The following is a 21,387-nucleotide window of genomic DNA, read 5'->3' on the forward strand; positions in this document are numbered from 1 at the left end:
ACCACCAGAGAGGTCCCTGAGGCTTTCTTCTTTACTTGTTTATTCTGTTGCTCCTTCAACTAGTACATTAGCCGTGAGAGCAGGGACCTTGTCTGCCTTGTGAATTGCATCCCTGGTACCCAAAAGCGTCTGGTTCATGATGGGGGCACAATAAATACTGGCTGAATTTGACGTGGCCTCAAGATGCATCTGGCCCTGAAGAGAAGAGCATCCACTTGGACATCTTCATGCTGCCAAACACAAGGCAGAGCAGATCAACCTGGAGATTTTGCTTAAACCAGAAGTTAACTCAACTCCTAGGCTATTTACTCTGCCAGACATTTCTCCTTATCTCCACACCACAAACTTCTGCATCAGCCTGCCCAGCCCACTCCCAGGACTGTGGGCCCTGCACCACTCCCCTTCAGAGACCCAGGTGCCAGCAACAGATGCTCTCCTCCCCATAATGTCTTTTTTTTTCTATAAAAGTATTACACACACACTAAGGAAATTTGTAAATTACAGAGAAGTATGACAAAGCAGGGCAAAAGTCGCTCACAATCTTGACACATTTAACATACTGGGAATTTCTTCTTTTCAATGCATCTTCTCTTGAGATAATTTGTAAAATGTTTGCTAACCTTTTCTTTCTCATTATATTGTCAGCTTTGTCATTGGATATTGTTCCCTAAATATAACTAAATAGCTAAATAATATTTCACTGTCTGGATTATTGAACCAGTTCTCTTTTAGAGACCATGGCCACAGACATTTAGCTCCAAATATAAATATGCATATATTAAAAATTTTCCCTAGGATAGAGACCCATCTTGATATGTCTCTAGTTTCTGATAAAACCCGGCAGAGCCAGCATTGAAACGCTGGCAGTTCAATGCCCTAAGCATTGAAAAAGACTACTGAAGTCTTTCCATGTAATAATTTGTAATAAAAAATACCAAGCAATTATATTGTACCCCATATTTTTCTGTATTGAAGTAACACAAGTAAAAGATGCATGATTGCTAAACACCTGTCTCTCCTGCTAAACCATCAGCGCCACGAACACAGGGACCCTGGCCATCTCATTCGTGTACCTCCTGTGTATTAGGTGCTGAATAATTACTGGGTAGATGCTGGGTAATCGATGTTTCAGTGAGAATTTGAAGGATAAAGAGAGAAAAACTGTTGAACACCAACTTCCAAACAGCAACTCCCCTCCCACCACACCAACTGCACACCCAGTTGCAGGACTCAAAGCCATGTCAGTTTCATTTATTCTTCATACAAATATTTTACAGCTTTATTTTTTAAATCATTTACACATATTCATACAAAGAAAAATAAATTTCAGGATGGAACCTTGGGACCATGGTAGTTTAAAAAAAAAATCTCTCTGGTCATTAGCTACTGAGGACAAGGCAAGCGGCTTCATGGCCACCTCAGGCATTTCTGGGGTGACTGTGTCTCCTGGCAGAATCCATGCTCACCTTCCCCCTCTGGAGGTGGTACGAGGGAAGAAGGAAGGCAGAGGCTCAAGGTAATGCTGAACCCCCTCTTTGCTGGGGATCTGGCAAGGTGGCAATTTCTGAACTGGCTTTCCAGAAGAGCTGGCTCAATTCGCAGGTCGTTCTGAGCAGAGGAGGATGGCCGCACTCAGGACAGTCCTTGTCCCACCTGCTCTGTCCTCCCTCCACAGGCCCCAGACCAGAGCCCTGGACCTGAGCCCATCTGGTCCCTTCAAGGCTCAGTCCACAACAAGCCTTCCTCCCCATTCCCCCCACCCACTCTGCAGCAACTGACCCCGGCGGCCCCTGAAGACCCCTCCCACAATGATGCCCATCACTGCGTGAGCAGCAACCAGGAAACCCAAGCTGCAGCCAGGGGAGGTCCAAGGATGACAGAACTACAAGCACCCCTAAAACCCAGCTCTGCTGAGCCAGACCAACACTTCAATCTCACATGCCACCCTAGACACAGTCATCACAGAGGCACTCGGTAGGACCTGCCCCACACCACTGCCTGAGGAGGCTGCGTGATTTTCAATTCCTGGGAAAGGTCGGGGGAGAAGAGATGTTACAAATGTGGCAGACCCATCAGAAACGGCAGCTGATGACAACAGTTACCCTCTATCTTTGGGTCCTAACCAAAAAGCAGCACCAAGAAAGGGCATGATGAGCAGAGATAGAGAGCTGGACGGACAGCCCTTGAATTACCAAGGGCTCCGATGACACGGCTCCTTTTCCTACAATTATGCAGGAACTAGAATGCAGACTACCCACCCCTACGCGGAGGCAGCCCCTGAGAGGCGGTACCTCTTGTGGTCATCAGCCCGCCCCCTTGGTAGGCCCATTTGGGGAGAGGGAATCATGTCCAGAGCAGGGACCCCTCCAAGCAGACACTCGCAGGGCAGCCCGTCCCACTGTCACTGGGGCAGGCCGAACATTGCCAGGAGGGTAGGCAGGTCCCGGGCATCAGCTGCCCCGTAGGCATCGCTCTGGCCTAACATGGACAAGGCCAGACGCAGGGTGCTCCAGATATTCTCTGACATGGCACCCCCTTCACCTCGAGGGCCCCGGCTCTTCCTCTGCATGTTCAGGGCCTCCAGAAAGTGCTCCACAGCCTCCCTGCAGGGCAGAAGCATGAGAGCTGGTGAGAGGACACCCAGGGAAGGAGGCAGGTCAGGGGACGAGGGGAGAAAGCAAGCTGGGCCTGGTGGTCAAGTAACAGATCAGAGGAGGAGGAGCCAGGGCCCACGGCAGGGAGGAGTTAATTCATTCAATCATTCACTCATTCATTCACTTGTTCACTCATTCATTCATTTACTCAGTCACTCATTCGCTTGTTCACTCTTTCATTCATTTACTCAGTCACTCATTCACTTGTTCACTCTTTCATTCATTCATTCACTCACTCATTCATTTGTTCATTCACTCATTCATTCATTCATTCCCTCCTCAGCAGACACTCTTACCGGTGGGCCCCAAGGTTGATACAGCTGATGCCCAGGTTGTAGCGGGACCGGATATAGCCAGGCTGGAGTTCAAGAGCCCGGCGGTACGCAGCTACTGCTTCTTCACTCTGGTTTCCATTGGCCAGGGTGGCCCCTAGCTTATTCCACAGCAAATAGTCCTAAGACAGGGATGGCCAAGGGTTCGAAACACCAGCCAGGCTCACATCCAACTCTGCCCCATCTCCCCTGGTTCCCCACTCTATTTCGCTAGCATGTTACGATCCCATTCCTGTCTCCACAGGTCACGACATAACCACTCACCCCCACAGACTCCCCTAAGCCCGGGCTTGGACTCCCGCCCTTCCCCTCCCAGTTCTCCCAAGGAAACCAGGACACAGAACTGGAAGGAAACACCTCGTAACACTGAAGGCCCCAACAAATGACTCCTCCCTGGGGCACAGAGTCGGGCCTCTCTCCCCTCCTCCCCAGATGCTCACGTCGGGGCGGACGCTGAGCGCAGCAGTGAAGCAGTCCACCGCCTTGTCATACTCCCCGCTCAGGTTGAAGAGGACCCCCAGGCCACACTGCACGTCAGGGTCGATGGATGTCGGGTCCAGGCGCACAGCCGCCAGGAAGAGCTCTTTCACTTCAAGAAACAGGGAGCTGGGTGAGGAAGACAAAGATGCAGAAAGGCAGGTGGATGGATACATCTATATTCCCAGTACTCTCTTCACTAACCCATCACATACCCACGATGCAACCGTCCACCTGCACCCTTCCTTCCTTCCAACCCTGAGTCTCCCATCCCCCCAGAACTGAGCGGCAATCTACCCCAACTTCCACTGTCCAGGTCCTCCCTCTCCCTGGTCACCACCTGCCACCCCAGGAGCCCCTCACTTACTCAGACAATAGGGACCCCAGGATGCGCTTGCTGGAGCCCAGGCCCACCCCACCGGCCCCCTCCTCCCCGGGTGCCACCAGGTGGGCATAGGCCGGCGTGTAGCGTAGCCAGTCTCGCAGGGTCTCACAGGCCTGCCGCTGCAGGGACTCATTGGTGAAGCTCACAGCCAGTGCCATCAGGGCTGTCCGGTTGTCTGGCTTTAGCTCCAGGCACCTGTTTAGACCGAGAGGGACAGGGCTGGTCTCAGCAGCGGCACCCTGCAGTCCAAGCCGAGAGTTACCTGCCAACTCCCTCCATTCAGATGCAGAGGAACCCCCTACTGGTGGGTTATTAATAAAGTCACAGATCTGAGAAAGGGGACATTTCAGCAGCTGAGGAACCAGCCAGGGTCCCCCAAATAAAACCAAAAGCTGGGGAGGGAATGGAGCCAATTATTCCCAAGTTCACTCCAAACCTTAGAGTTTCATCATGAGAAAACACTTGTTAGTGGCCAGAAAGAAGACCTGGACGTGTCATTCTAAACGCTGTTTACAGAGCTCCAAGACCACCTCACCCCTCCCCCACCCGCGCCCCCTCTTCAGAGTACTCACTTCCGCAGCGCACTGATGGCTAAAAGCTCTTGCTCATTCTCTGCCTGGGTGGTCCCCAGATACTGCCAAGCCTAGAGAGAAGGTGCCAGATTTCATCACCTGTGTAGTTATCGTCCCTTCCTCTGGCTCCCCACAGACTCACCGTCTCACTCCCAGGCCCCCACCCCAGGCCGTCACCCAGACCCTAACCCTTGTGCACTACCGGCCTCAGGGCCTCCCTCAAGATCGGTGGAGCCCTCTCTAATCAGGTCAGAAGGAGGAGCCGCTCACTTCCATGTGCTTGGGGTCCTGCTGCACGGCCGCCTCGAAGAGCAGCACGGCATTGGGCAGGTCCCCCTCCTGAAGCCGCCGCAGCCCCTCCTCAAAAGGCTGGGGGTGGTCCCGCAGGGGGTTCTCCTCCTCAAAGTGGTACCCCTGCAAGGAAGAGAAGCCAGGTGAGACCCGGTCCCGGAAGGAGCAATCTCAGAGGGAGCCGCTATGGAGCAGCGGGAATGAGAGACGACAACCAAGACAGGCGAGAGGTGGAGAGGAAGCAGAGGGCCTCCACAAAGGGATCCGGAGAAATGCCAGCAAACCCTCCATGTCACAAAGGAGACTGTCCGCGACCACAGTGAAGTCACCCCACGCCGTGCCCACGCTGCTACCCTGCTCCCAGCAGCTGGAAAGCCTGGCAAACTCTGATCCACACTGCAATTAAACTTATTTTTAGGAAGTCTTTATCGGCTGATATTTCCACATCCTTGACTCCCCAGCACTGGACAGAGCACATTTTTTAACAGGATCTGCTTAGGGTATGAGATAAGCTCTCTTTAGCTATTCAAAGGGCATTTCTTGTTATCTTGCAATAGTGAGATAACAAGTAAAGGAAATGTGATTTGAGGCTCTGCTAATCAAATGCAACCCTCACCCAGCTCACAGAGTCCGGTGCACACTGACAGGATAGTATGTGTTCAAGCACTTTGAAAAACTTAATTTATTCTCCAGTTTCATTCTTAAAAGTTACTAGTATTAATTTGTATCTGATAGTAAATGGGGCTTCCCTGGTGGCTCAGATGGTAAAGCATCTGCCTGCAATGCGGGAGAGCCGGGTTCGATCCTTGGGCTGGGAAGATCCCTTGGAGAAGGAAATGGCAACCCACTCCAGTACTCTTGCCTGGAAAATTACATGGACGGAGGAGCCTGGTAGGCTACAGTCCACGGGGTCGCAAAGAGTCCGACACGATAGTAAATGAAAGCTAAATTCCAAAATCCTGAGGGTAGAAAAGGCTTCAGAGTCACGTCCTGTTCTCATTTGAGGGGTTAGAATGCTATTGTGCTGAGTCCTGTCCCGGGGCCGTCCACGCGGCAGAGAGGTGTTAGGTAAAATGGATTCCTAGTAAGCATTTGACTGTGACAAGGGAACAAAACGCTCTTTTGAGGAGAGCAGGGGTCACCACCACAATACAACACACCAGAATGAAGACAAGATGCAAAAGGGCAAGGCCCTTTCTGAATACAGTTAAGGACAAACCAGAATGAAACTATGAAATAAGGACATAGATGAGGCCCTTCTTCACTATCATTGGGAAAGAGCTCAAGAACCAGAAATGCTTAAATCCTGCCAACAAAGTTCTAAACCACTGTAAGCCATCAGATGCAAATTATTTGTGACAGAAAAAAATTAAATAATTGCAATGGAGATTTAAGAAACACGACATACAGGAGATGGACTTGGGATGTTGTTGTTGCTCAGTCACTAAGTCGTGACTGACTTTGTGCAACCCCATGGACTATAGCCTGCCAGGCTCCTCTGTCCATGGGATTCTCCAGGCAAGAATACTGGAGTGGGCAGCCATTCCCTTCTCCAGGGATCTTCTCTACTCAGGGATCGAGCCTGGTTCTCCTGCATTGCAGGCAGATTCTTTACTGTCTGAGCCACCAGGGAAGCCCATAACAACCCACAAGCTGCAGGATAAGCTTGGGATCACTGTTGCAGCCTAAAAAATCTAATCATTAGGCCTGATCCATTGTCTGGTCTGCTCAAACTTTCATAGGGCCATACTGCAAAAACAGGGTCACTACTAAGTAGAGTGTATCCCACCACAGAATTTTCTCCTTCATTTTAACAGTCTATAATAGCTGCTCAAGGTATGGCTGCAGTCTTGCAAATTTAAGGACCATGAATAAAAAAATTTATATTCAGAGATCCATGAATTTACTTGACAGAGTCAGATCCACATCTGAAAAAAAAAAAAAACTACTACTGACATATAATTCAATAACAGCAAAAGGCAGATAAAATCTGGATTGTTCATATGTGATAATAAAGGTTAGCATATTTTTGTGGAACATTAATTCAAATGTTTCTAACCCTAATTTTGCAATATCCCACCCAAGGTATCAATGATGTCAAAACAGGGTTCAAGAATCTAAAAACGGGGACTTCCCTGGCAGTCCAGAGGTTGAGAGTCTGCCTTCCAGTGCAGGGGACCTGGTCGGGGAACTAAGATCCCACATGCCCTGCAGCGTGGCCAAAAGAATAAATTAATTTTTTAAAACAATAAGTAAATAGATACTAAGTTGGAGGGCAGAGATGGTCTACTACCTAACATTTTCCACCAAAGAAGCTATCAATGTTCTTAAAATGTTTTCAGCCAACCTCCAAAGCAGAGCTCCTTCTTCTGTGCTCTTAATGCATCATGTGCAAACCTCTATTTCAGGTACTATGTCACTTATTATTGTTATTATTATTAACTTTTATATCCCAAGAATAAAGAATACTCTCAATGACTGGAGAAGAACATGGAGTGACCCTAATGGTAAAGAACCACCTGCCAATGCAGGAGATTTAAAAGATGCAGGTTCAATCCCTGAGTCGGGAAGATCCCCTGGAGAAGGGAATGGCTACCCACTCCAGTATTCTTGCCTGGAGAATCCCATGGACAGAGGAGCCTGGCAGGCTACAGTCCATGGGGCCGCAAAGAGTTGGACACCATGGAAGTGACTTAGCATGCTAGGGAGTAATCAGGCTTCCTTTTCACGGAAGGGGGCTCAAGAAAATGATTACTTAAACGTGGGTACCCTACAAATTCAGGATTAAAGGAGAGACAATAAAAGAAGGAAACCCTGCAACATGAAACCAGCTGCTTCTCACCTTGTCATAGGAAGCGGACGTGAGGTCATCATGGTCAGAGAGCCAGGGGTGGGCCTCAGCGTCACGCTTTGCCATCTCCTCCAACTCTGCCTGCAACTTGTCCCAGAAATCGACATCAGACTGTAAGGGAGGGAGGGCAGATAGGGAAGAAGATACATTGTGACCACCCTGTCCCGCTCTCAGTGCCGCTAGGACAGGCTCCCTGTGGCAGAAGCTCCTCCTTTCCCACATGTCTCAGATCACCAAAAAGCTTTCCTTTGCTGCTCTTCCTAGATGCTATTCCCAGATCCTGACTCAGTGGTCTGGGAGGCCCAGGAACTGGTGTTTTTGACAGGCACCCACCCCATCCCATGGCGAAGGAAATGGCAACCCACTCCAGTGTTCCTGCCTGGAGAATTCCATGGACAGAGGAGCGTGGCAGGCTACAGTACGTGTAGTCACAAAGAGTCGGACATGACTGAGACACTATCACTCACACTCACACCCCATCCCAAGTGACTCTGACACAGATGATCCAGAACGTTATGAAATACCATGTCCATCATCTCTGATGCTGGGACACCCACTCTCTCCACAGGAGCATTTCCTCCTGGCCTAGTCACCCTTCCCCAGCTGTTCTCACCTCTATGGCCGACTTGGCTCGTTCAAACTCCATATCGAGGGCAGACGTGTTTACTGGTCTTGCGAACTGGTCAACCCAGGCCTCTGATGTACCCTGTAACAAAGCAGGCTGCTCATAGCACCACCACCAACTTTCTACCTACTCAACACCCAGTGAACACCCATTAGACACCACCGACCTGGGTGCTTCTAAAAAGAACATTCTCAGAATCTCTTTCCCGCCCACTCAGGACCTGGATGCTACCAAACAAGCTGGCAATAGGTTCCCTTCACCCTCTGGGACCCCACGTGGGTGCCCACGGCCGGGGGCACCAGCAGCTCTGGGGTGGGGCTGGGAGGTGACAGGAGCCTACCTGCTGCTGAATAAACTCTGCTGCCCACTGCTCTGCCTGAGCTCGGCCTGACCCTGCGCCGGACTCCAGGGACACCTGCCCCTCGCCAATCTGCCGCACGAATTTCAGGAACTGGGGCACAGAGATACACACAGGCCACTTGGGAGAGGACTTGCAGGTGTGCCCTCTCGACCATGCCCAGAGGAGCCTGCACTGACCCCTCCCCCTGAGGACCACCTCTAGCTGCAGACAAGATATGCTAAGGACCCTGGAAAAAGCGGAGAGCAAAGAGAGGGGGATCTCCGGCTCTAAAGATGGGAGAAGGCACAGAAAAGACAGAGGGTTAGCAGGCAAGGAAGTGGGGGCAAGAAGACTGGGGGAAGAGGCAGGGTCCTAAGTCTCTGCTCCCCGGAGAGGAAGGAGTAGACCCCGGGTCCCAGCTCTTTCTCTTTAAACTAAACGGGGGTATGGGAAGGGTTCCCCTGACTTCTCAGATGAAGCAGTGATGGTGAGATGCAGCTCACCTCAGAGTTAGCCAGCTTGGGGTCATCCACCTTGGCTACAAAGTCACTGGCTGTGTGCTGCAGGTCCTCCTCGGGCTGGTATTCATCATACCTGGAACAGGCGAGGATGCGCTAACTGTACACTCGGGTCTGCCACTACCTTGCCCTCGCCATTCCCCACTCCCCGCCCGCAGTAGTTAAAGAGTTCTCTGGGGAACAGAGAGGGTGACCTCACTCCACTCTCGTGGATTGGGGACCCACGAATTCCGCTTTACATTAAAGAAGGACCTCTGGGCAGGAGGCACAGAGCACTAGCTACATGCTTCTACCTCTCTCTTCCGCAAACCATCTTTGGGACAGAGAGAAGTAACAGACAGTAGCAGGCTCCAAATTAAAGGGAAACAGGTGCGTCAGATAAAGCTATGAATTCTTGGTACAACAGTTAGGGTTCTTGACTCAATTACTTTTGAGACATAAATGAACTGGGTAATAGTACAAGTAGAAGCCTTAGAGTAGGTAATGAAGGGGCTACAGGTAGGTTTGAGGATGTGGATGGAGGAGCTTGAAGGGGCACGGGAGCAGACAGGGGGTTGAGGGAGGGGACTGTCCAACATTCGTTCCAAGGGGCTCATCCAGAGAGAAGAGGCTGGACTCACCAGCGATCAGCGGCAGCCGTTCCCTCCGGCTCTCCCAGCCACAGCTTCTCCTCTGACTGCTCCAGGTACTCCTCAGCCCAGCGGGCCGGGGACACAGACAAAGGGTCTGCAAGGAGCAGAGGTGTGGGCAGTCAGCGAGGGAGTAGGGAGGGGAGAATATGAACCAAGTCAAGGCAGAATCCCGCAGACACCTCTGGTCAAAAAAAAAAACACTACCAAGTTTTCAATATCCAACCCACTCCCCAGGGGCCTGGGGGACAAGCGTACTGAGCTGAGGACAGGAGACCAAATGAGGCGGCTCAGGAGAGGGGTACGGACCCAATACAAGAGTGCTCGCTAAGACAGCAGGCACCGGGCCTCCAGCTTCCTCAGAAGTGACGCAGGGACCTCAGGGGACCGGAGGAGACATGGGCTCTCCCACTCCTTAATCAAGCCTCTGTCTGTCCTCTGTCTATACAGTTCACGCCCTCCAGGCCACAGGAGGCTCATATTTCATCCTAACATAACGTACCACCAAGAGAATCTGAGGAGCAGAATGCTGAGCCAGACCTAGAGATGTATGGGTCCACTCTGCCCACTGGATCTTTTTTTTTTTTGAGATGTAACATACAAACATGAAAGTATGTAGAGTGGGCCAGACTTAGGTGTGCTGCTTCATTAATTTCTACCTATGAACACACTCCAGATCACAGCACGGACTGTCTCCAGTTCCCTCGCAGGTTCCCGCAGGCCCCCACCACCACCCCACCCCGGGATAAACACTATTCTGACTTCTGTCTCTTCTGATTGGTTTTGAGAGCTACGTTTTTCAGTCTAATTCCAGAAATTGTCTCAGAAGCTCTCGTGACAAAGGTTGCACCAAGGCAATCTCAGAATAAACATAACAAATGAGGCTGCTGAAATTTTCTCAACCTGCAGGACTTTGCTCTTTACTATTCTGAGGCCAGAAATAAAAAGAGAAAGAGAGACAGATTAAAGAATTTAAAGGGGCCCTAAAGAATTAGTACATGAAGTGAACGACGGGCTTGTGGCCTTCCTTCCTTCTGCTCTGCCCTCTTGCCCTTATACATGGTCATCCTGTCTTTTGAAGCTCTGTCACCACTTTTAACACCAAGGAGGCAAGTTGGCCTTCTCAGTATTGATCTACAACAGAATTTTCTATTCCATTGAACTGACACTCTGAATAATTTCAACAAGCTAATCTCAACATCTGAGAAAACAATGCCAAAATCTGAAAAAGAAAAAAAAAAAATCAAGACTCACAGATACCACCTAATCATAAATAATAAGTGACTTATTAGCAATAAAATGAAAGATATGGTTGACAATTTTTTTGATCATGGACTTGGTCTCTTAATTTCAAGAGCTCCTAACATTTATATCCTGATTTCCCTCACTGGCATTTACAGGCAACATTTCTCTTTGCTTTACCCCAGCTAGACTGTTGGCTCAAGTTTGGAGACCTAATAAGGAAATGCCTAATACCCCTATCCTGTTCTGTTGAAAAATAACCAGTCCCTTCTCCTCACCCTCCAGTCACGCCTTCCTCTCAGCTGCAGTGTTTCACAAAAGCATATTCTGGCCTCAAATTACAGAGATCACCAGTTCTGTGCAATCCTCCTTTACAGGACAAGAAGCAACAGAAAAAATAGGAAATGACCCAGACTCTACAATGGACAAGAGGAAGTTTAGAAAAAAAAAAAAATCTCAGAGATGCATCATCATGAAAGAGCCATAATTTGGTATTTAACCATCCTGGCCATGAGATTCAGGATTTTCTGGCATTGGGAATCTACTCCAACAAAGGATGTAAAATAAAATAATCAAAAGAATACTACCTGGCCTTCAATGCTTTTTGAGAAAATCTTATAGAAAACCAGATCCATCTGCTTGCCTGTGAGATTGAAGGAACTAAGGCCTGCTGAGTGGGAGGGACTATCCAAAATCAGGAGATCCTAGAGTGATACCCAGCAACCCAACCTAGATACCAGACATCTGACTCAGAGCCTCCACCTCACTTCGATTCTCAGTGTGTGTTCATTTCATCCAAAAACATGAACGCCAACTCAACTGTCAAAAACTCAGAATTTCCTACTTCTACCTATGGAAGTTTCCATATCTGCTAAATAACACAGTAGTCCAGAGGCAGGTTCTAGGGCCTTCCCTGGTGGTCCATTAAGAATCCGCCTTCCAACGCAGGAGACACAGGTTTGATCCCTGATTCGGGAAACGAAGATCCCACACGCTGCGCAGCAACTAAGCCCACTTGCCACAACTACAGACCCCACACTCTGATGCCCTCTCGATATGAGCCGCAACTAAGACCTGACACAGCCAAATTAATTCATTAAATTTAAAAAAGAAAAAAGGCAGGTTCTAAGGTCAGCCTACCTGCACTCGGATCCCAGCTCTATCACTGACTCACTGTGTGTCTCCTGCCCCGCGTCTCCCTCCCCACGAATCAGTCAACCCCCTAAGTTTTTAAGTCCTTATCTGTGAAATAGAGATAATAATAGCTACCTCACCAGGATTCTTGTGAAGACCAGATGGGATAATGCCAGTGTAAAGCACAGAGTAACAAGTATTAGCTACTATCATCATTCCTGTCTGCTCAAGGCAAAGCCATACAAAAGTGGAAACATCACAATGAGATTGTTATTCCTTTTATTTCACAGCCTTTCTGCTGCCATCAAGGGGAGATCTATCGCCAATCACCATCTGCTAATTCTGGCCACTGGTCTTCCCATGAAAGGGCAGGTTTATCTCTCATGACTGTCACGTAAACCCCACACACCATGTTACCTGAGGCGGTATAAACTCAAAACCCCTTAAAGATGTTTCTCTTCTCTAGAGCTGAGCAGTCACAAGATGGATAGTTATTTGGCCCAGAAGATTGCCAAATAAGGCGGGAGGGTTGGAGTTCCATCAGGAAATATGTCAGACTAAAAAATGAGCTTCATGTGGTAATGGAATAATTCTGAATCTTGATTGCAGTGATAGTTAAACAAATCTGCATGTGATAAAACTACATGAAACTATAAAACACACAAATAAAAGTACGTAAAACTGGTGAAATATAATAAGATACATGGATCATGGCAATTTTCTGATTTTGATATTGTACATAACGAACAAATGCAAAATATGACCAACGGCGAAAACAGAGGGAAAGACACACAGAAACTTTCTGTACCTGTTTTTTGCAACTTCCACAGGAACTATGTTTCCAAATACAACATTAAAACAAGAAAAAACAGTTTCCTTTTAAACTAGATTCTGGAATCCTTATAATGGGGGCTTAAAAATAATAAATATTTAAAGAATATAACCTTCTCTCAACTTGAAGTCTACTTATCCACAAAGAAACAGGCTATTTCATGACTCTGAAATTATCAGCCATAAATGCTATGAGGTTAGTGTCCAGGGATTCCACGTCCACGGATTCAACTAATTACAGATGGAAAATATTCAGAGGGGTTAGGGCAGGGGAATTCCAAAAAGCTCCAAAAAGCAAAACGTGAGTTTGTCCCATGCTGGCGACTATTTACAAAGCATTGGCACTGTATTAGATATTACAATTAATCCAGAGATTTAAAGCATATGGGAGGTTAGGTTCTATGCAAATATGACTCAATTTTATATAAAGTACTTGAACATCCACAGAGGTCCTGAAACCAAACCTCTGCAGATACCACAAAGGACTGTACTAGGAAGTCAGTTCCCTCTAGTTCTTTCTGCCAGATCTCAACTCTTTCATTCAACAAATCCTGAAGGGCCACTACACCCAAAGCAATATATTACTGCAACAGGGCATTTATATGAAGATAGATCCCACACAGCTCAACTTTCCTTTCCAGTTTTCCACATCCTTGCCTCCAGGAAACAAGAGGAGGAAGAGAGAGATCTCCCAAAGAGAATTTAACACATAAGACAGGTCCAACATGTTTTTCTAAAGTAGCTCTTCATTTACAGGATAAGGAAGATTTCAGTGGCTCCAAACACTTGAATAGTTGTAATAACAAAAATCTCATCAATCTCAATGTTATAGTAGCAATGATTTTTTTTCCTGAGTTATCAAAAATGACTGATGCTCATGAGTTATAACAGAAGTATCTCTGTAACAAGAGACAGCACTTAAAGCCAAGGTTTGTACAAAAAGGTGAGTACTAGTCTGGTGGAGGGAACTTTGTGGTTAAAGCTCAGATTTTCCAGTTGGGGCAATTCCAAAGAAGATTCTCAATGATAGTGTAATGGTTCTAAGTATGGAGCCTGGAGTCAGACATAAGTTTGAATATCATCTCTGTTACTGAATGATTTCAGACAAAATATTAATGCTTTCAAAACTCAATTTCTGTGTCTATAAAATGCGGGCGGAATATCTACCTTGTGTCACTGTGAAGCTCAACTAGCTTTGGGAATATAAAGTGCCCAGAAACCAAGAACACCCACTGTTCTTCCTTAAACTCCAATTTAAAAAAAGAAAAGGGAGGCATTATTAAAGGTTTTAGTTGCTAGATTTTGGGAGTTTTGTCCTGTGTGTAGAGGAAGGCCTATCTTTAGGAGAATAAAAATGACTGGGGGCGGGAGGTACCCATTAGGTCATTAATCGTGTCATGAAAATTCAGCAACTATGATGACAGGAGGACCTTGAGAGGCCAGAATCTTTGTGACTTTCTCCCTTTATCTCTCTTGTTATTCTTGATTTCTTAAATGGAAATAGCCTTACAGTGCTCACTTTGAGAGCAATCAGGAAGAGCAAAGCTGAAGAGAAGGCCCTTGCTCAGGCCTGTCATCAGATAGGCTGAGGGGAGAAGACGCAGTCCCACAGGGTGCGATGACCTCGGACAACTCAAATATGGAAAATTAGGCTGGGACCCTGAAGAGCTTAAGACGCAGGCCTGGCAGTACAGCATAATGGGTAAGCCCACCAACTCTGGAATCATTCAAACCCAGAGTCAAATTCCAACTCCACCACTTACAAAGCCGTGATTCCTTGGGCAAACTACTTAATCCCTCAGCCTCAGTTTTCTTATCTATATACTAAGAATAAAAACTGTAACAACCTCAAGGGTTTTCAGGGAGATTAAATGGACAATGCATTTAAAGCACTAAAACAAAGCCTAGCTCATGGCGAAGTAAACATTAGCTAATATTATTAATTTTTATTATCATCACCAAGACTGACACTTCAGGCGTTTGACTTCCACAATTCCACTTTCCAAGGCTCCAACCCTGCTCAGGACGACTTAATGCCAGAATCCCCAGGGATGCTGTGGACAGCTCTTTCTTCCTAGGCAACACTGCCACCCATCCAATCTGTGGATCCTCCCCACCAAACTACAATAATAAAGTTCCAGGTAAAAAGAAGAAAACCTAACTCCTCGTGTTCTCTCTCTCCTCACAGTCTCTTAACCAGTTCAAACTCACTCCTCTGCATAATATAAGTTTCAATTCCCTATTACCATCTAAGAGAAACCTGGTTCAGTGCCCTATAGAAAAGAGTCAAGAGTTCAGAAAGGTCATAAGCAGCTGAAATCACTCTATATCTTAAAATGAATGAGGGTTAAAAAAAAAAAAAACATTAATGAGGATAACAGTGCAGAACTCTGCACTGTAGGAACCATTTTAGATTTTCCCACGACAAGCCTCACCTGTAACTTCAGAGATGAACTCTTGGGACCAGTCAGTCTCATTATACTCCTGAGTGACATCCACAGCATCTCCAGCTGCAAGAAACTCCTGGGCCCAGTTCTCGGACAAGGCCAAGTCTGCCACACCAGGGGCTTCAGAGAGAGACAGAGAGAGAACTGAGGAAAATACACATCATTCCATCAGGCCTCAGGAACCCTGTTGTTGCTCTTGTTTAGTCTCTAAGTCGTGTCTGACTCTTTGCAACCCCATGGACTGTAGCCCACCAGGCTTCTCTGTCCATGGGATTCTCCAGGCAAGAATATTGGAGTGGGTTGCCATTTCCTCCTCCAGGGGACATTCCAGATCCAGGACTCAAACCCGCGTCTCCTGCACTGGCAGGCACATTCTTTACCATCTGAGCCACCAGGGAAGCCCTGAGTACATGTGAAAACACTCTACTCCATTTGTCTCCTTCTGTAACTCAGTTCCCCGATATCAGCGGCTTCCAAATACAAAACCCCCTTGTCCCCATCTGCATAGAAAACAGTAATTCCCCTCCCTAACACCAGACCCTGGACCCACCTCTCTGGGGTGCCTGGCGGAAGTTTGACTGTTCAATCTCCTGCATCTCGGCCAGGAGGTCATCCATCTTGAAGGTCTGAGGGGCACGGGACACGAGAGGTGCATTCTGGTCCTGGAGGAACTCAGCCACCAACTGTCAGAAAAGAGATGGTAAAGCGAACCCAGCAAGGAACAGGGGCCCATTCTATGAGGGACGCAAACGCCAAACACAAGGAAAGGGAAACACAGAACCCATAGATTCGGAAACGCTCAAAGAATACGTAAAGCGACAAAATTCTGTAAAGCAATTATCCTTCAATTTAAAAATAAATAAGTTTAAAAAAAAAGCATAAACAAAAACAAGAGAGCTGACGCAACTCTCATTGGATCAGGGAAGTCCGCAGACTGAAACACGCGTGAGCCAAGTTTAAAATAAAAATACAGTAAGCAAACAAAAAATGAGACAGGAAAGACTATTATATTTACCTCATCTTCAGAGGCTACCCCTAAAGGCTTAGAGACCTAAGACAAAAGAAAGAGAGATGATATGGTACAGTAGTGAAGACCACAGACCCATAACTCAGCCCTGGGTAAAAATTCCAGCTCTTCCATTCACATGATCTTGGGCAAGTGACAAAACTCTGAGCCCCAGTTCCTTCATCTATAAAACGGTTGCCTCCCTCTATACAAAGTTGTTCAATGCCTAATACAGTAAAGCTGACTCTGCGGTAACTGCTATTATTTGAAACACAATAAAGAAAGCAGTTATCCCAAAGTGTGCATCTGGACCCTCCATCCCAGGTCCCCACTGGGGTTTCCACCTCAAGAGCACTCACCGCCTCCGAGGCTGGGGCTCCTGGAGGCCAGGGGCCGGGCCTCAAGCCCTCCTGTCGAAGGGCCTTGTCCTGGGTGAAGTGCCCGGCCAGCTTCATGAGCGGGTTGGCACCCCCACATTCCGCCTCCACCAGTTCCCGCATTGCCATGGTGACCGCCGGCTCTCTGATGGGCAGAGGTTTGGAACTGAGGTCCAGGAGCCAAACCCTTCCCCAACCCACAACTCTGCCCGGATCTATGGGAGGCGAGCAGACGTCTGTCCCAGGTGATTGGCCGCGGGCCACTGCGCTTTCTCGGCTTGCCCCCACCTCTGTCAGGAGTCGGGGGGCCAGTGCCCTCCTGCCGCCTCCCTCAAAGGCTACCGCGCTCCGCCGGGGCCTCTCCAGCGGCCTCCACGACTGCGATCTCAGGCAGCGGGACGGACGGCGACCGCCCCCCATAGACGGGCTTGGACCCCAAGGAACCAAGGGGGACCATTCCGCAGCTGAGCTGTATGCGGACACTGGCCGGGCAGGGAAGAGGGGGTACGCCGCGGGGCCGTCAGTCCAGGCACCCACACCCCTGTCGCCCGGCGAGCACCGCGGGGGTGCCATTCCCGCCCCCTAAGTCACCTGGGCCCCTCCCCCTGTTCGGCCGGTCCTGGCCCACCCCTCCCGCGCTCCTAGCACCCCATCTCTCCTGCCCCGGTAGCAGCTCAAGCCCCGCCTCCGCGTCCCGCGAGGACACCGCAAGGGCGGGGGAAAGACCAGGAAGGTGTCCTCGCGCCCCTTGGGGCCCAGAGCTCACCGCCGCGCACAGAGCCGCACGATCGGGCCGGGCACCTGGCGCTGGCCGGAGGGGACAGGAGCGAAGGGGGCGGGGAGCCAGGGGCGGGGCTCGGGCTTAAAGGGGCAGTGACCGCTGCGCGGCCGCCGCTGCCCTGCGGAAGCTGTTGGAGGGGGCGGGGCTTTAAGTGTGCTGCGCAGCGTAATGGGCGGAGTCATGGGTCTTAAAGGGGAAGAGAGCCTTAAAGGGGAAGTCGTGCAGTGTCAACTAGGCGAGCGCGTTCGAAAAGATCGCGGACGCTAGGACTTATTTGATGGAAATCTCAAAGAAGAATGGAGCTAGGAGGGCTTCCTGGGTTTTGTGGGGAAGCCGAGCACGCGGATCATGGGCTCAGATCGTTCTGCCTCTTCCCGGGGGGCGCACTGTGACCCCGGCGTATTCCCTCCCTTTCTGGGTCTCGGTTTTAGAGAAAGGCCCTAACGCAGGAATGCTGCTGCTGCTTCTAAGTCGCTTCAGTCGTGTCCGACTCTGTGCGACCCCATAGACGGCAGCCCACCAGGCTCCCCCGTCCCTGGGATTCTCCAGGCAAGAACACGGAGTGGGTTGCCATCAACGCAGGAATAGTGGAGGTCAAATCCCGGGCCTTCCCCAACCTTCCAGGCCTCCCCGCTTCCAAACTGTCCCTAGCAGGACAGCGTCACAGTTTCCATGGTGACAGAGGCCTGCCCCCGAATCCCTCAGCCACACCTGCGTATTGGGGGAAAATAGCACAAAATGACGACAAATTCCGGTGACTAAAATAGGGTCCAACACATCCTGAGACTTCAAGCTGGTAACCTACAGGGAAGGTGCACAGTGAGTCACTTCCCTCCCCTCCCTCCTCCGTCACCACCTGTCAAGGTCACCGTGGTGACCCTATTCCCACGGCCCAGACTGGGAAAGCAGAACTATTGATGCAAGAAACGATTTTTAATCACAGAATAAGCCTCAGGTCCCACCATCTGCCACAAAATTGACTCTGGTGTCAAACCTCAAGGACACTGGAAGACAAACCCTGAAATCTCACCGGCCTCCAAGTCCAAGGGTGTCCTGACGTCATGAAGAAGGGCAGGAGGTGCTCAGGGCTGTGGGCAGTTGAGCAAGAAGTGTGTGCCAAACGGAAAAAAAAAAAAAGTGTACCATCCCAGCCTAGGGTGCAGGAGAGGAAGGTTATCAGCAGGTGGCGCCCTGGGCCAGGCTTGCTTCCTGGCTGTGCGGTAGATTTCAAAGGTGGAAGCCCGTGGAGACCAGAAGGGCAAGGCTGTGTATACATGTCCCTGATGGTAGAGAATCTGCCCTGACACCTCAGGGGAACAGAATGGCAGGGAAAATCTGAGACTGCAAAATTTCTCCTTTTCCTTACCTTTTTACCAGAGATCCCAACCCTTGCCTGTTCTCTGTTCTCAGGCTGCCATTGTAAAGCAAATACCTGTACCTAAATAAACTAAACCATGCCAAGAAGGGATGCCCCTTTGGAAAGTGCATACTTTAAATAGAGGATCCCTCAGGAATTAACAGCATTGTAAATCAACCATACTTCAATGTTGTTGCTGTTGCTTAGTCACTAAGTCATGTCTGACTCTTTATGACCCCACGGACTGCAGCCCACCAGGCTCCTCTGTCCACAGGATTTCCCAGGCAAGAATACTGGAGTGGGTTGCCTTTTCCTTCCCCAGAGGATCTTCTTGGCCCAGGGATCAAACCCATGTCTCCTGCATTGGCAGGTGGATTCTCTATCACTGAGCCACCAGGGAAGGTCATCATACTTCAATAAAAATACGAAAAAAAGAGGATCCCTGGACAGAGCAATGTTTAACTGAAAGCACATGATATAGTAGAATGTCAGAAAATCAAGGCAACCAGATCCCAGTACCATTCAAAATATAGCACACACATAACCTTCAGCTCTGCTAGGCATTTAGTAACTGATTAGCAATAACTCACTATGTACGCCACTTGCAGGAGAATGATAATAACTGATGTTTACTGAATGCTTACTAAAATCCAGGCATCCCACTAACATTTTATGTGCATTAACACTTCTAATCTTCATAATACCCATATGAAGTAAGAATTGTGGTCTCACTTCACAAATAAGACTTGGCCAAAAACACACAACTAAATTTTCTCTAATTTTTAAACACCTACCTTGTATTTACTATGCACCAGACATTATTCTAAAGCATTTTTCAAATATTGATTTATTTAATTCTCAAAATAACTTAATAACTATTATCATCCCCATATTACAGATGAGGAGGAAACTGAGGCACAGAGAAGTTAGGTGACATGCGAAGTTTGTACTAGTAAGTAGCAAAGCTGTGTCATCAAAGTTTATCTGTAAAGGACCAAGCAGAAAATATGTTTGTCTTGGCAGGTGTATGTCTCTGTCACAACCATTCAACTCTTCATTTGTCGCCTGAAAACAGCCGTTGACAGTACATAAAGAAAAGACTATGGATGGTGACAACCATGAAATTAAAAGACTATTGTTTCTTGGCAGGAACGCTATGACAAACCCAGACAGTGTATTAAAAAGCCAAGACATCACTTTGCTGACAAAGGTCCATATAGTCTTTCCAGTAGTCATGTACAGGTATGAGAGCTGGACCATAACAAAGGCAGAGAACCGAAGAATTGATGCTTTTGAACTGTGGTGTTCGAGAAGACTCTTGAGAGACCCTTGGACAGCAAGAAGATCACACCAGTCAATCTTAAAGGAAATCAACCCTGAATACTCTTGGGTAGGACTGATGCTGAAGCTGAAGCTCCAATATTTTGGCCACCTGACGCAAACAGCCAACTCATTGGAAAAGACCCTGATGCTGGGAAAGATTGAGGGCAGAAGGAGAAGAGGGCAACAGAGGATGAGATGGTTGGATGACATCACCGATTCAATGGACATGAACTTGGGCAAACTCTGGGAGATGGTGAGGGACAGGGAGGCCTGGAGTGCTGCAGTTCATGGGGTCGCAAAGAGTTGGACATGACTTGGCAACTGAACAACAAATGGTTATAACCCCATAAAATTTGTTATAGACACTGAAGTTTGAGTTTTATATTATTTTCTAATGTCACAAGATAGTATTCTTCTGATTTTTCTCAACCATTTAAAAATATCAAAACTATTCTTAGCTTACAGACTGTACAGAAACAGACAATAGGACATAGTTTGATGATCCCTGACCTACAAACCTACTCCAAGAATCCCTGCTATTAAGCATTATGCTAGACTTACTCTTTGGAAAAAAAAATTCAATTATCTCCTTAAATATTTTAAATTACATGGCATTTAATATACATATTTTAAAGCACTTTTTAAAAAATTTTCTTTAATTTTGGCTGTTCTGGGTCATTGTTGCTGCTCACAGGCTTTCTCCAATTTCAGCAAGAGGGAGCTACTCTCCAGTCGCATTGTACAGGCTTCTCACTGCAGTGGCTTCTCCTGTTGCAGAGCACAGGCTCTAGAGGGTGTGAGGGCTTCAGTAGTTATGCCACATAGACCAAGTTGCCCCGAGGCATGAGAAATCCTCCTGGCCCAGGTATCAAAACCGTCTCCCTTGCATTGGCAGGCAGATTCTTAAACACCAAGCAAGTCCCTTTTAAGGCCTTTAAATGCCTGACAGCTCACACAACCCTATAGGCAAAATTTCTAAACTCATAGTCAACCTTGTAAGTCTAATAGATCACACATAAACATTTTTTAAATTATCTTAGTCCACTTAAAATCTCAAGTCTAAAACTTTACTTCCCGCATTGAAGGTTAATACATTCAGTTCAGTTCAGTTCAGTCGCTCAGTCGTGTCTGACTCTTTGCGACCCCATGAATTGCAGCATGCCAGGCCTCTCTGTCCATTACCAACTCCCGGAGTTTACCCAAACCCATGTCCAT

At 48.1% G+C, this 21,387-nt stretch overlaps 1 protein-coding gene across 26 annotated transcripts; it reads right to left on the bottom strand.

Moving 5' to 3' along the window:
- Positions 1-1,221: 1,221 nt before the first annotated feature.
- Positions 1,222-18,662, bottom strand: PEX5 (peroxisomal biogenesis factor 5). 26 transcript variants are annotated; one of them, XM_081588003.1, is made up of 16 exons: positions 18,523-18,662; positions 16,694-16,856; positions 16,344-16,379; positions 15,879-16,011; positions 15,317-15,448; positions 9,666-9,771; positions 9,031-9,121; positions 8,528-8,638; positions 8,176-8,268; positions 7,554-7,673; positions 4,691-4,834; positions 4,421-4,491; positions 3,831-4,043; positions 3,427-3,592; positions 2,951-3,108; positions 1,222-2,603 (listed from the first exon to the last, which is right to left on the bottom strand). In XM_081588003.1, exons 2-16 carry the CDS (start codon positions 16,838-16,840, stop codon positions 2,402-2,404), a joined length of 1,923 nt encoding a protein of 640 aa, XP_081444129.1. In that variant the 5' UTR covers positions 16,841-16,856; positions 18,523-18,662; the 3' UTR covers positions 1,222-2,401. The 26 variants fall into 26 exon arrangements, with proteins under 26 accessions (XP_081444129.1, XP_081444135.1, XP_081444126.1 ...); XM_081588009.1 differs by lacking the exon at positions 18,523-18,662 and adding an exon at positions 17,478-17,612 and having other exon boundaries at positions 8,528-8,617; XM_081588000.1 differs by lacking the exon at positions 18,523-18,662 and adding an exon at positions 17,478-17,612.
- Positions 18,663-21,387: the final 2,725 nt, after the last annotated feature.

This window comes from Giraffa tippelskirchi, chromosome 4 (genome assembly GCF_054371585.1).
Source record: "Giraffa tippelskirchi isolate mGirTip1 chromosome 4, T2T-mGirTip1v1.2.pri, whole genome shotgun sequence".
NCBI lineage: Eukaryota > Metazoa > Chordata > Mammalia > Artiodactyla > Giraffidae > Giraffa > Giraffa tippelskirchi.